This window comes from Oncorhynchus masou, chromosome 24 (genome assembly GCF_036934945.1).
Source record: "Oncorhynchus masou masou isolate Uvic2021 chromosome 24, UVic_Omas_1.1, whole genome shotgun sequence".
NCBI classification, from domain to species: domain Eukaryota; kingdom Metazoa; phylum Chordata; class Actinopteri; order Salmoniformes; family Salmonidae; genus Oncorhynchus; species Oncorhynchus masou.
The window spans coordinates 79,793,420-79,808,723 of NC_088235.1; the positions used below are offsets into that span (position 1 = coordinate 79,793,420).

Sequence of the window (15,304 nt, forward strand, 5' to 3'; positions counted from 1 at the left end):
ATGTCATTCAACAGAGAGTGATGTGCAATGTGAAACTGTGCTGATGTGTGTTCTTTGACAGCTTTCTTTTTTACTCCTCTCAAACTTGATATTTTAATAAAGCTTTGGTGATGAAGAATTATTTCCAAGCGGTCTCAGGAGCCAAACCCTTTATCGACAGTCTTGACTACTTCACAAATTGCATTGGGCATATTTTAAAAAAAAGCCTTCATTGAGGCTATGCTTGGTTTTTAATCAAATAAAACGAAATGGGAAAAAAACATTAGTTTCTAAATACAAAGTATACAGGCACCAAAAGCACATTAGGCTACTCTTGTTCCATGCGCATATGGGCAGTGTGCCCGTGTGTCAAAATGCAAGCCATAACCTACTGCGTTACCGCTAAACAGCTTTTATTTGGTTGCAAACTGAAAACTAACGTGCGTTTGACGCTAGAGCGGTCTTAACGCCAGCCGAAAATAGATGCCTGGAGGTGCGTAAAGATGGCGGCCCTCATGCGCTTACCGCTGAATTGTACATTGTTCTTCGTTACTCTTTTTTTGTATGGTCATTAGCAGGGTATACATGACCCCAACATTTGCTTCAACACGCTGGCATTTTGAAAAACTGAAAAAGTACTGTAGATTGTACTGATTTATTGGCACATTTCGCGCACCGTAGTAAAAACAGTGAGTGGCTGGTGCTAAAACAATGACACCTGAATTCTGTCTTCATGCACGTTCGCCATTATAGATACTGTGCTTTTGATTTGGACATGATGCGCGACAAATGCTAATATTAGTACAAATGCTTAAATGCTTAACATAAGCATGTGAAAACAGTGACAGGGAAACTAAACCAAAACATAAATTGTTGTCATACCTTGTCCATAGACTGCTTACAGGGTAAGGAATCCAATGTGTAATTTTGTAATGTGGTTTAACTATCCCAACAAGTGGGATGATAAGGATTTCCCCTGAATAAGAATTTCCCCTGTCCCTAAGACCATTACTCCTTTCTGCTATTATCATACAATACCATTGTATGATCTATCCAGATACTGGCAGGTGGGAACTAGAAAATCCAGTACAGCAGTTTGAATTCTGATCTGAGACTGATTATTTAATCCCCAAACATATTAAGTCAACTGTTGCTGCCAAGTACACATTTTTCCTAATTTCTATCCAAACAAAGTCTGAATTTACATAAATAAACGGGGGAAAGATTGCAGTGGCTGGAGAGTAGCACCTGCTCAGGACCCTGGGGAGGGCGTTATTTTTCACCGCTGGATGGGTTTTAACCAGGAACCCTGCTCGGAAACTCACTCGCTGCCCCCTTCAGCACATGTTGTTCTGCATGAGCAATGCTGCACCTCTGGTCTGGGCGCTTTGCGAGTTTACGGCTCCTGCTTCATTTCCTACTGGCATGGGGTCCACATCTCCTTCAGCACCTTGATGTGTTACAGTGTTTACAGGCCCTGTCCAAAGGCAACAGGCCATTTATTGGCCTTGTTTCCTTTTTCAGCAACATCCAGAGGTGCCCATAGGAGGAGAAAAAAAAAACATCATGTTTCTCAACATGTTTTTCTCCTTTAAACTGGGTTTCCATGGCTGGTGGTGTCTGTTGGGAGGGATGTGTGTTCAGATCAGATAGCAGGCCACATCAGGGTACCTTTGAAGGTGAGACTGTCCAAATAAAGCCAGCAGGAGTTATCCAAGGGAAATGCATATCCAGCAATTAGGTTCTATTCAGGCCCCCACGGTAAGGCCCTTAGGTCATTTCCAAAATATTTGTGTCTATCGTCATGACAATGGCTAAGGGCCTTTTGTGTAGACTAAAACCAGATTAAGACCAAGCTACATGGGACTTGTTTGCAATCTGTGCCCAGAGGAAACAATTAGCCTGCAGCACTGCCAGATCTTTCATGGTAAAAGTGGGTAAGAGGTTGGTGTAAGTGGCCATCAGACGCTGCTTTGTGTCTCCCTGGTAAACAACACCGGGTATCATCCGGGTGGAGTGTCAGTGTCAGGTCTGGGAGGATGGCACTCCTTCCCTGTGCAGGCTGGGACCCAGCCCATAATGCCCTTTGTGCTGTATGCTGCAGTCAGTCTACTGAGATGGTGTATACTGAGTGTACAAAACATTAGGAACACCTGCTCTTTCCATGACATAGCCTGACCAGGGGAATCCAGGTGAAAGCTATGATCCCTTATTGATGTCACTTTTTAAATCCACTTCAATCAGTGTAGATGAAAGGGAGGAGACAGGTCAAAGAATGATTTTTAAGCCTTGAGACAATTGAGACATTGATTGTGTATGTGTACCATTCAGAGGGTGAATGGGCAAGACAAAAGATTGAGGTGCCTTTGAACGAGGTATGGTAGTAGGCATACCGGTTTTGAGTGTGTCAAGAACTGCAATGCTGCTGGGTTTTTCATGCTCAACAGTTTCTGTATCAGCCAACTTGACACATCTATGGGAAGCATCGAAGTCAACATGGGCAAGCATCCCTGTGGAACTCTTTCGACACCTTGTAGAGTCCATGTCCCGACAAATCTTCTGAAGGCAAAGGGGGGGTGCAACTCAATATTAGGAAGTTGTTCTTAATGTTTTGTATACTCAGTGTAGATACATCAGGCCATGGTCGGATGCACACCAGTGAGCTCGGGAAAAGGTTTTTGAATGGCAAATCATTTTTTTTTAAACTTTAAAACAATGTCTTAAGAGTAAATAGATTTTTTCCTATTGAATATTGTTTTTAATATGTGTTTGAAATGGTGGATTTTAATCATATCACTATATTTCTGTATGACATACACAGCTTATTTTCAAATGTATTTATTTCTCCGCAGTCTAGTCATTCTCAGGGAGCCAATTGTTGAGGAACTGCATCGTAGATGATGTCTCTTCACAAAGGAAATCGTTTAAATGGACCATTGTGCATATTTTTCTCTCGTCTTGGGAATAAACTTTCCCCAGAGCATATGGCCGTCTGGTTTCCTAATCGGTAATGAATGGCTTTTGATGGGGAAACTCCCCTGTTCCAACAGACTCCTGATCCTTCTTTTTCAGGTCTAATGGAAATCCGATCAGTCAGTGTGGGAGTCGTCGCCATCAAATCTGTCAGCACCGGGCTGTACTTAGCAATGTCCAAAAAAGGCACACTCTTTGGATCGGTAGGTACACCTTCCAACATTGTTTCACAAGACACCCTGGGGGCCAGGTTCTAACTAGGGGACCCTGATGGTTCCTAGAAACACGGATCATTCCATTCAAGTGAGTCTTCGAGGTATCCACTAGGAAAATCCACAGCAGGCCAGAGTTGCAGTATCAATCATGGCTATACACCCGGGCCAAGCCTGATGATAGCTACAGGTGATGCTCACATGCATGACTTGAAGTGAGGCTTGTTCCACTGTCAAAATAGATGGCCAAGAAAAGGAAGCTGAACTGAGATGACAAAATAGGAATTTGTGAAGGTCTAGAGTGCCGTCTGCCCGCAGTTGTGCTCACACACAGCCAGCTCTCTCTTTCTTTCTTTCCCTCCCTCTCTTTCTCTCTCTCTCTCTCTGTCATGTAATGAGGCTGCCTATGCCATGGTGTCTAAGGGCGCTTATTCAATCTGTATCGCGGAAGTTCAGCGTCACAGTGTGATTGAAATTTAAAGGCAATGTTTCCGCGTCAAGCGGAGACTGCATTCCCGGTAAACGCTGAATATGTCGTCTCAACCAGAAATTACCTTTACATTTCTATCGTGCAATCTGTAATGTTTCAGTGATACAGACTGAATAGAGCACTAAGTGTTTTACAGCTCAGAGAGAGAGAGAGAAATCTGGAGCTGGCAATCCGTCAGTACTGTGAAGCTGTGATGAGACAAGTTTGCAGACAGTTATTTCACCCTGCCACCAGTGTAAATAGGACATAGATTAACTCAATCAGCCTACCAAAGCCTCTCCATTCACTTCCCACTGAATCCTCCCTAAATGATCATTAAGCAGAAGAATCACGCTAGGCTGATGCTATCTCCATAAGGGCCCTGTGATCCTGGACTGATAGAGGCCTGTAGAGGGGATTTCTCTAGAATCCGTTGTCACGGTCACATCTTTTAGGTCATACTCACTTACAGATAAGAAGCTCAACCACCCATGGCAAAGTGGAGAGGGCTTTGTTGCCTAGGCTGTGCATGTATATTGACACAAATCACTGCTTCTGTTTTTAGCCTCAGAAGTAGATAAAGGAAGAAACAACCAACATGAAAAAGCATGAATCTGATGGTTTGTTATGCTTTTTCATGTTGGTATTTCAGTAACATCCAACTATCTTCTTGACCATGGTCCAACCATAACAGTCACCTACTTATATATATTTTTGCCATTCACTGTGATTGGCCATTCACTTTGAACACACAACAAAAGGCTCCATAACAACACAGCAGCATATTGAACATTTGAGTACAATAACAGACATAGAGCTTTGTCCCTAGCTCAGAGGTATGGTGTTAGTTAGTCCCTCTAGTCATAATAAACACCTGCCTCTCCCCTCTCTCTGTTTCTCTCTCTCCCTCTCTCTCCCTCTCTCTCTCTCTCTCTCTCTCTCTCTCTCACTTGCAGATGAAGTACAATCCTAATTGTAAGTTCAAGGAGCGCATCGAGGAGAATGGCTACAACACGTACGCCTCCCTGCGCTGGAAACACGGCGGCAGGCAGATGTTTGTGTCTCTGAACGGTAGGGGGAAGCCCCGGCGAGGCCACAAAGCTCGGAGGAGACACCCCTCCACCCACTTCCTTCCCATGCTGCCCTCATAGCTGGACAACAGGGCTCTGCTCTGCTTTGCAACCAGCCCACCACAGTCCCTGTCTATCCTACTAGTGTTGTTGTTATCAAGATAACTATTGATGATGTTATTATTATTCTATATATCCCCTCTCCCATATATGTACATTTGTTGGGGTTTTATACACAATTTTGTTTGTCGAGATCGCAGTGGGGGCATAATACAGTGCGTTTAAGTTATTCCTTTTTTAGTGCAAGGTCCAGAAGTAAAGCTGCTAATATTGTGTAAATACAGCATGTCTATTATTATTGTGATTGGTTATCAAGCTGAGGGATGATATTGATGACACTCTTCTGTGTTAAGGAGTAATTTTGACACCACCGTCTTCTGCAAAAGTGTGTGATTGAAACATACCCCCGCCTTTAAAGGGTACGAGAATTGTCTATATATTGCCTCCCTCCCATCCCTTCATTTGTGACTACAGGAGACAATGCTTTTCCTTGAGTGACCTTACAATATGCTATTAAAGCAAAACAACTGGTGAAAGAAGCCTGACAAACAGTGAACAGATTTGAACATTGATTTAGGTTGTCAAATATGTTCATCTGAGCAAGTAACTAAAGCATTTGAGAGAGGACTCTCTTAAGATACTGAATGTCCTTTACAATAAAAGGACTCTTGCACTTGACTGGACTTCAGAGGGGACAGAATTCCTTGTTGACGAAAACATTTGGACTGAACATTCATACCCATGGATGTCTGCTATAAGAAAAAAACATAAACTGACAACATCTGGCTATCGGTTCTTTTGGGTTTCTGAAATGAGTGTGTGAGCTCTGCAGAAGTCCCACTGGGCAAAAATTAGTTGAAACAACATTGTTACCACATCATTTCAACAAAATAATTCAGTGTGATGACGTTGAATCAACGTGAAAACTGATTGGATTTGCAAAAAGTCATCAACGTAAGGGAATTTTGCCATTTTCCACCTAAATATTTACCTAAATTCAATGACATGGTGACTCAACCAAATATAAATCCAAACTAGATGTAGAAATGACATCTGTGCCCAGTGGGGTGTTCTTCAGCCTCCTCTCATTCAATAATCCTACACCACTAGCTCAGGGGTCAACCTTTGGAAGTGGGACTCATGACATTATCTCTGATATGTCAGTTCCAGAGTCCAGTAGTTAAATGCATACGGTACTCCGTTTGAAACACGTTGAGCATTTGAGGCTGTATGTACACTTCTTCACAGTGCTAAGACTACCCATTCATTTCTAATGTATGGTAACTGGTTATTGCATTGTCTTGTCAGGTCTTGTTACCATTTTCAAAAACCTGTTGCAAATAGAACTTTTAATATATTTAAGCCTTTTTGTACCGTATAACATTTGAAGTTGATGTTATTGCCTCCATTTTGTGTCTAGTCTGAAAATCCTAACCTTATTCCATTCCATTTTTGAGTCTATACTATGTGTTACTGTAATATGGCACCTCCTAACATCACTATCATAATCTACTGAGTGGTCAGCAACGACAGTGTCTACCAGAACACCCCTTTCAACTATCAGTCAGCTATTAAGCAGACAATATTGGTCTGTCAATTGAACACTGTCATCATAACAACATAAGCGAGTGCCTTGATTCATGTTCAGCCTGGTGAACTTCAATAAAATGCACATAAGTTACACCATTTTCAAGGAGTCCCTTATCTCCATCAGAGTTACATCATCTGCATTATCATCATAACAACATGAACATTCAACGCTGTAGTGGACCTCCCCTGACTTGTAAAATACTTCTGCCGATGAGCTCTTCAATGGGCTATCATGGGTCTTTAATCACAATGAAGGCCTGGTAGCATGGGAGGCCATTGAATCTTTTCACCCTGCAGATTGGAAAGATGGGGATGAATGGCCTCTATTGGGGGGGGCTAACCTTTCAGACTGTCAATGTGACATTTCTTTGAAGGGAAACATGTCTAGTCAAATAGCTTTATGTTGCTCTGCCGTTCGATCTAAAGGCCTGCCAAACAATTGGATGTTGGTGTGAGGATCTAAGGAGACTTTGAGTGTGTGAGCTCTTTTGTTTCCAATACCCTTACAGTTTTACATCTTTTGAGTTGAAGACTTGGCTAAAGGTTTCCTGTGTCTTAGTGGGGGACGTTTCGGCGGCGACCTATATTGAATCTTTAGAGTGCCAAAATGCGAAATCTGTATGGTCTTCCCAGCAAACCAAAATTGGTTGTGTTAAAGTTCCCAGAACATTTTTTAGGTTGCAGCAAATATTCTCATAACACGTAAACTGTCCAGTCGAGGTGAAGATTATGAAATGTTTGTATAAAACATTTGCCTGATGTTACAAGAACATTCCCAGAACAAATTCTGTTTGTTCTGTAAAAATTTCCAGAATGTTCCATCAGGTTGTGGGAACAGTCTAGTGAGAAAATTGTGTGAACGTCACAAAAGATATGTTCCCGAAACACAAAATCTGTCTAGTTATGCAGAAGATTCTACAATGTTTCTTTTAGGGTTCCAAAAACATTCCACTGATGTTACAACAATGTCCTCAGAACACATTTCGCCTGTTCTTTAACTGATCCCAGAATGTTTTATTAGGTTGTGGTAATACTGTAGATATGTTCCCAAAACACAAAAACGGTCTAGTTGTGCTAACATTCAGACAATTTTGTATTAGGCTGCACAACACATTCCTTTGATGTTGCAGGAATGTTGACAGAACAACCTTTCTGAGTTCTTTATGAATCTTGAAGAAATAAAGATATTCTCTCTTTTCGTAGAGTATACCTGAGCCTCAATTCCACCGTTGTTTTTCAAAAATGGTATGGGGACGGTTTTCCCTGGTCGCCGGGAGGCGGGGCAGGAGGGTCTGGGGGGGGGGGGGGTGACTGACAAGCAACCTTAGTTGCTATTGGGGTGGAATTTATTATTACTTAAACTCTATGTATTTCTTACTTTTCTTTTGAGTAGCAGCCCACAGGTACATTTGATACAAACTGAATATATCATTGAAATGGATATTCTACCTGTAACCCCTCCCCAACAAAAACATGCAATCGTCAGCTCTGCAGACAGCTCATTAAACCTCTGCAACACCAGGGGACAGCTGCAGCCTTGTGTTCCCCCCCCCAGTCAAATATGGTCAATAAGAACAAAGAACCATTTCTGACTTATTAAAATGTTCCCATCCTTTTCATAGAGGCAGGTGGCCTAGTCATTAAAGCATTGGGCCAGTAACTGAAATGTTGCTCATTTGAAACCCTGAGTTGACAAGATAAAAAATCTGTCCATCTACTCTTGCACAAGGCAGTTAACCCACATTAAACAACGGTGCCCAATGTGTCAGCCCCCAACACTTTTCTGATTCAGAGAGATTGGGTTAAAAGTGGAAGTCAAGTTTTGGTTGGACCTTGTGAGCAATTGACGATAAAAATAAATGGTATACATTTAATTGAATCCTTTAATATGCTGCATACTTGCAACATTGTATTTGATTATTTTCTTTCTTTATCACGTGTTGAACGTCTTGTGAAATGTGATTTTAGTTGGATAGAGCTTCCTTGAAATAACTTGTACTCTTGTGTATTCATATGCTTCTTAAGTACATTTTACATTTACATGAGTCATTTAGCAGACACTCTCATCCAGAACTACTTACAGTAGTGAGTGCATGCATTTTCGTACTTTTTCATACTGAGTCAGAACAGATTCAGAACCTTAAAACAAAATAGGAAAACAATTGTACCTTTTCTCAATTTCAAAATCACATTTCATAATTTGTTCTGTGTCCTTATTGACATATAAAAGCATTTTTTTAAATAACCACAAGGCCACAGCTATCCCCTGGTTGTGCAGAGGCTTAGTGATCTGAATGCAGATCTGAAAATTGCAGGTTCAACCCTACATATTCTTTAACCATATTTATTTAGGCAGGGAAAAACTATGAAATTGAGGCTTAGATATACTCTACTAAATCCAGTCAAATGCAGAATTTAGACTGTAAAAAAATAAAACATTGTGTGAGAATTGACCGTTTAAAAAAAAATGCACCCGATATAATTCCTAACTTGAGACGCTTGATATGGCTTATTTTTCATGATCTGAAAAGCAAAAGGGATCCTAGATCAGCACTCGTACTCTTGGATACCTTGTAAATATGTGACTCATTTCAAGAAGCTAGGTCACAACTTCACAGAAGAGGCATTTTTTTTTAATTATTAAAATTAGTTTTTGAGCAGAAATTCCTTCTGGAACATGTGAACTTTGATGTACCTTAATAACAAACTTGTGTGTCATCTGTAAATATGAATAATATTGTTAAACTACTAGCCTAGTCGGTTTAGCCATGGAAAAATACAGGAACCTTCCCGCTAGCCACGATTGGCTGAGATAATGAATACAACCTTACCGTGAAATGCTTACTTTCAAGCCGTTAACCAACAATGCAGTTTTAGAAAAGTTAAGAAAATATTTACTAAATAAACTAAAGTTTTTCATTTAAGTAACACAATAAAATAACAATAATGAGGCTATAGACAGGGGGTACCGGTACCAAGTCAATGTGTGGTTAGTTGAAGTAATTGCAGTAATAAGTACATGTCATGTAGGTAGGGGTAAAGTGACTATGTATAGATAATAAAAAAAGGTGGGGGTCAAAGCAAATAGTAGCCATTTTGTAAATTAAAAATTATTTTTACACCCCTTTTTTCTCCCCAATTTTGTAGTATCCAAATGTTAGTAGTTACTGCCTTGTCTCATCACTATGACTCCTGTACAGGCTCAGGAGAGATGAAGGTTGAGAGTCATGCGTCCTCTGAAACACAACCCAACCAAGCTGCACTGCTTCCTAACACAGCACGCATCCAACCCTGAAGCCAGCCGTACCAATGTGTCGGAGGAAGCACCATGCACCTATCGTCCTGGTCAGCGTGCACTGTGCCCGGCCCGCCACAGGAGTTGCTAGTGCACAATGAGACAAGGATATCTGTACCAGCCAAGCCCTCCCTAGCCCGGATGACGATAGGCCAATTGTGCATTGCCCCATTAGCCTCCCGGTCGTGGCTGGCTGCGACAGAGCCTGGGCTCGAACCCAGGGTCTCTGGTGACACAGCTAGCACTGTGATGCAGTGCCTTGGACCACTGCGCCACCCGCGAGCCCCCTGTGTAGCCATTTGATTATGGCAGTGTCTTATGGCTTGGGGGTAGAAGCTGTTAATGAGCCTTTTGGACCTAGACTTGGCGCTCTGGTACTGTATGCCGTGCGGTAGCAAAGAGAACAGTCTATGACTAGGCTGGCTGGAGTCTTTGATCATTTTTAGGGCCTTCCTCTGACAATGCCTGGTATAGAGGTCCTGGATGGCAGGAAGCTTGGCCCCAGTGATGTACTCGTCCGTACGCACTACCCTCTGTAGTGCCTTGTGGTTGGATGCCAAGCAGTTGCCATACCAGGCAGTGATGCAATCAGTCAGGATACTCTCGATGGTGCAGTTGTATAACCTTTTGAGGACCTAAGGACCCATGCCAAATATTGTCAGTCTCCCGAGGGGGAATATGCGTTGTCTTGCCCTCTTCACGACTGTCTTGGTGTGTTTTGACCATGATAGTTTGTTGGTGATGTGGACACCAAGGAACTTGAAGCTCTCGAACTGCTCCACTACAGCCTTGTTGATGTGAATGGGGGTGTGCTCGTGTTGAGGATCAGCGTGGCAGATGTGTTGTTGCCTACCCTTTCCCAAATGGGGGCGGCCCTTCAACAAGTCAAGGATCCAGTTGAAGAGGGAGGTGTTTAGTCACAGCATCCTTAGCTTAGCGATGAGCTTTGAGGGCTCTATGGTGTTGAATGATGAGCTGTAGTCAATGAACAGTATTCTCACGTAGGTGTTCCTTTTGTCCAGGTGGCAAAGGGCAGTGTGGAGTGCAACAGAGATTGCATCATCTGTGGATCTGTTGGTGCGGTATGTGAATTGGAGTGGGTCTAGGGTTTCTGGGATGATGGTGTTGATGTGAGCCATGACCAGCCTTTCAAAGCACTTCATGGCTACAGATATGAGTGTACAGGTCGGTAGTCATTTAGGTAGGTTACCTTGGCATTTTTGGGCACAGGAACTATGGTGGTCTGCTTGAAACATGTAGGTATTACAGACTCGGTCAGGGACAGGTTGAAAATGTCAGTGAAAACACTTGCCAGTTGGTCAGCACATGCTCGCTGTACACGTCTTGGTAATCCGTCTGTCCCTGTGGCCTTGTGAATGTTAACCTGTTTAAAGGTCTTACTCACATCAGCTATGGAGAGTGTGATCACACACTCGTCCAGAACAGCTGGGGCTCTCATGCATGCTTCAGTTTTGCTTGCCTCGAAGCACACATAGAAGTCATTAAGCTCATCTGGTAGGCTCGTGTCACTGGGCAGCTCGCGGCTGTGCTTCCCTTTTTAGTCCGTAATAAGTTTGCAAGCTCTGCCACATCCGACGAGCGTCAGAGCCGGTGTAGTAGGATTCAATCTTATTCCTATATTGATGATTTACCTGTTTGATGGTTCGTCAGAAGGCATAGCGAGATTTCTTATAAGCATCCGGGTTAGTGTCCTGCTCCTTGAAAGCGGCTGCTCTACCCTTTAGCTCAGTGCGGATGTTGCCTGTAATCCATGGATTCTGGTTGGGGTATGTACGTACAGTCACTGTGGGGACAACATCATCAACGCACTTATTGATGAAGCCAGTGACTGATGTGGTATACTCCTCAATGCCATCGGATGAATCCCGGAACATATTCCAGTATGTGCTAGAAAAACAGTCCTGTAGCTTATCATCTGTGTCATATGATACATTCCTTATTGAGCGAATCACTGGTACTTTCTACTTTAGTTTTTGCTTATAAGCAGGAATCAGGAGGATAAAATGATGGTCAGATCTGCCAAATAGAGGGTGAGAGAGAGCTTTGTATGCGTCTCTGTGTGTGGAGTAAAGGTGATATAGAGTTTTCTTTCCTCTGGTTGCACATCTGACATGCAGGTAGAAATTAGGTAAAACGGATGTAAGTTTTCCTGCATTAAAGACATGTCTATGTCCTAGGAAATGTTCTCGTTACTTACAACGTCATGCTATTCAATTCAGCGCCCGTTAGCTCAACCATCCCGCGGGGGAAAACACCGATCCTGTAAAGGTTAAAGTCCCCGGCCACTAGGAGCACCACCTCTGGATGAGCATTTTCTTGTTTGCTTATTACCTTATACAGCTCATTCATTGTGGTCTTATTGCCATCATTGATTTGTGGTGGTAAATAGACAGCTCCAAAAAATATAGATGAAAACTCTCTTGGTAAATAGTGTGGTCTACAGTTAATCATGCGGTACACTACCTAGACACAAACCAACACCCCTCGTCTTATCAGAGGTAGCTGTTCTGTCTTGCCGATGCATGGAAAACCCAATCAACGGTATATTATCCATGATGTCGTTCAGCCACGACTCTGTGAAACATATGATATTACAGTTTTTTATGTCCCATTGGTAGGATAGTCTCGAACGGAGCTCATCCAGTTTATTCTCCAATGATTGCACGTTGGCCAATAAGACAGATGGTGTAAGTGGGTTACCAATTCGCCAACTAAATCTCACAAGGCACCCGGATCTTCGTCCCCTGTATCGGCGTCTCCTCTTAATGCATATGACAGGGATTTGGGCCTTATCCTTCGCCTCCGGCTTGTTAAAGAAAAAAATCTTTGTCCAGTTCGAGGTGAGTAATCACTGTTCTGATATCCAGAAGCTATTTCTGGTGGCAGAAGCTGTATGTACAAAATAAGTTATAAACAACGTGAAAAAAAACACAAAATAGCAGGAGCCCGTAAAACGGCAGCCATCCCCTTCGGCGCCATTCTCTCTATGCAGCATATAAAGAGGATGGGTGAAATGATGGTGAATAACCCAGTTACCAGAATGTCCCTGGGTTATTTATGTCTAAGAAGCCTAAAAAAGAAGCATAGAATTCCTGATTGACCATCCTTCCATGGCTATATATTGAAAAAAATAGGATGTACAAGAGCTTCCCTGGTGGCACAGATGATAAAATACCTGTCTCAAGGTACCAAACATTGCAGGTTCAAACTCCACATGTGCAGATTGTCAATATATGAAGTGTAAAAAATATGGTTGTGTTTGTATGAGTTAATGTTGTTCAAATGTCCTTCGAAATAAAGAATGTTCAGATGCTCAATGTGTGTTTGTAAGATTAAATGCTGTTCAATTGATCTATAACTGATATTAAAATCATGTATCTCTACATCACCTACAATACAGTCCTCAAATGAGATTTGCCATTAAATCCAGAGAGAAAGATAAAGGGGATGAATTTAAATGTTGTGGTAATATTAGAGAAAACTTAAATATAAGATGTCTTTGAAATGTTCTGAGGATGTCCAAGACAAGGTATTTTGCGTGAACATCAATTGAATATTATGTTCAACCTGAAACAAATGTGCTATGAACTAAAATCAAACTTATTTCATTCTGACATTAAGGGAATATCATGTGCAAACTAACTTGAACATTGTATGAATGTTAGGAGAACTGAGCATATTTTGTGCTTTGGGAGCCTATATTTTGTAATGTCCCCAGACTGTACCCACGCCCATGTTCTAGGAACCTTTAAAGAAGTTAGATAGGCTGTTCTGTTAACATTCCTGCTACATCAAAGGCATGTTTGGTGCCACCTGATAGAACATTATCTGAATATCAGCAAAACTAGACAGCTTTTGTGTTTTGGGAATATATCTCTTGTCCCCACAATGTTCCCACCAGACTGTTCCGACAACCTAATGAAACATTCTGTGAACCTTTAAAGAACAGAAGAAATGTGTTCTGGAAATATTCATCAGATGAATGTTTTTTTGCACCCTAAAATAAACATTGTATAATCACCTGCACAACTGGAAAGTTTTTGTGTTTTGGAGAAAATATATTTTGTGATGTCGCCACAATGTTCTCAACAGACTGTTCCCACAATCTAATGAAACATTCTGGGAACCTCTATAGAACAGATCAAATGTGTTATAGGAACGCGTAACATCAGGTGAATGTTTTATACATGTTATGAGAAAATGTTCCGCTACCTAAAGAATGTTCTGGGAACTTTCACAGAACCAATTTTGGTTTGCTGGGAAAATATTATTGGTACATTGTGTTATCACACTACCTGGAAACTTGACAAGAACTTTTGGGGAATGTACTTTGGTGGTTGTTACAGATGAGGGGCACAACATTTTAGTGAATGTTAGGAGAACATTCCAAGGATAAATATTTATTTATTTATTATTTTAAAAAATATATATTTTGTTATATGAATGTTTTTGGGACATTATCATCCTAATGTCAGATAAAACCCTAACTAGAACTTAATGGGAATTTTAGCTAATGTTCTGGGAATGTTCCTGGAAATAGTGGAAAACACAAACTTCACTGAGGTTCTCTATTTTATTGACAGTTAAGTCGGAGATATATAGTTTAGTAGACAATCGACATATTATTAACTGTAAGGATAGAAGTAAGTGTAGTTTTGCAGGTGTTTCTCAACTAATGCATCCTGGTCTATTCTTCAGCAGGCACCGGAACTTTATAAAACATGCAAGACTACAAAGTAAAGTAATCCCATTTTCTGCCTGTTCTGTTGAATGGCTCGCCTCATCGTCAGTGTCTCCACCTCTCCACTCATCTACCAGTCCAAGAATTTCTCCTTTCTTTCTTGGCTTTAAGGTGAGGCTGCCTGTTTATGCCAGACGCAGCTCAGAGCGCAGGGACACTAAATGGGAGTCTGTAATTATCATTGTTCCTCTACTGTCCTGTCAGTGCACTCGCCAGCAAAACAAGAGGGATCCCTTGGCAGCCCTCATCAAAGCAATGGCCTTTGATCAGCAGAAAAGCCCAAAACGCTGTACAAAATCAAGGTGGAATGCGCCAAACATAGTAAAAGGGAATGGGAATAGATATCCTTCCAAAGACATCTCCCACTCCCCCTCTCCTCTGCCCTGTTCATGCCACATGCACAGGTGCTTGGTCCTAAATATGGGTTGTGTCTGATCAGCTATGTCTGAACAAAAGACTGAAAGAACTTTAATGAGAGGACAGGAGTCATGCAATGTTGTTGTGAAAAAGTCAGGACCACCACATTTCTCTGAGATTGATCAGTGGCACGCTATGTGTTGATGCACTCATATAGGGTGGTTTAATGGTTCGGCAAAGTGCAAAGAAAATATAAGCAAAATCAGTTAGTGGGCCACATCCTACATTTAACTTCATAACCTCAGTGTTCTAATGACTTGTCCAGAGTCTTTACAGCAGAGTTCTGTACTGACCTCAAAATGTTAGGGAAGTACTGTGGGAATTATTCCAACCTCCAACAGCGAATGGTATGATACATCTGTCTGCCTATTTTACAGACACATACTGTACGTAGATAACTGAACTCAAAAGTGATTTTTTTATTGTCTAATTCCTTTTTTGTATCTATACATGCTTTGTCATCTGTAAAAGTTTCCT

At 41.7% G+C, this 15,304-nt stretch overlaps 1 protein-coding gene across 1 annotated transcript in view; it reads left to right on the plus strand.

Annotated features, from left to right (window-relative positions):
* LOC135512760 (fibroblast growth factor 10-like) overlaps nucleotides 1-6,444 on the plus strand; it is a 50,964-nt gene extending 44,520 nt beyond the window's left edge. Inside the window, exons 2-3 of the mRNA XM_064935108.1 lie at nucleotides 3,052-3,155; nucleotides 4,590-6,444. Of these exons, the coding sequence (XP_064791180.1) occupies nucleotides 3,052-3,155; nucleotides 4,590-4,784 (299 nt within the window). The 3' untranslated portion in view covers nucleotides 4,785-6,444. The remainder of the gene's footprint in view (nucleotides 1-3,051; nucleotides 3,156-4,589) is intronic.
* Nucleotides 6,445-15,304: the final 8,860 nt, after the last annotated feature.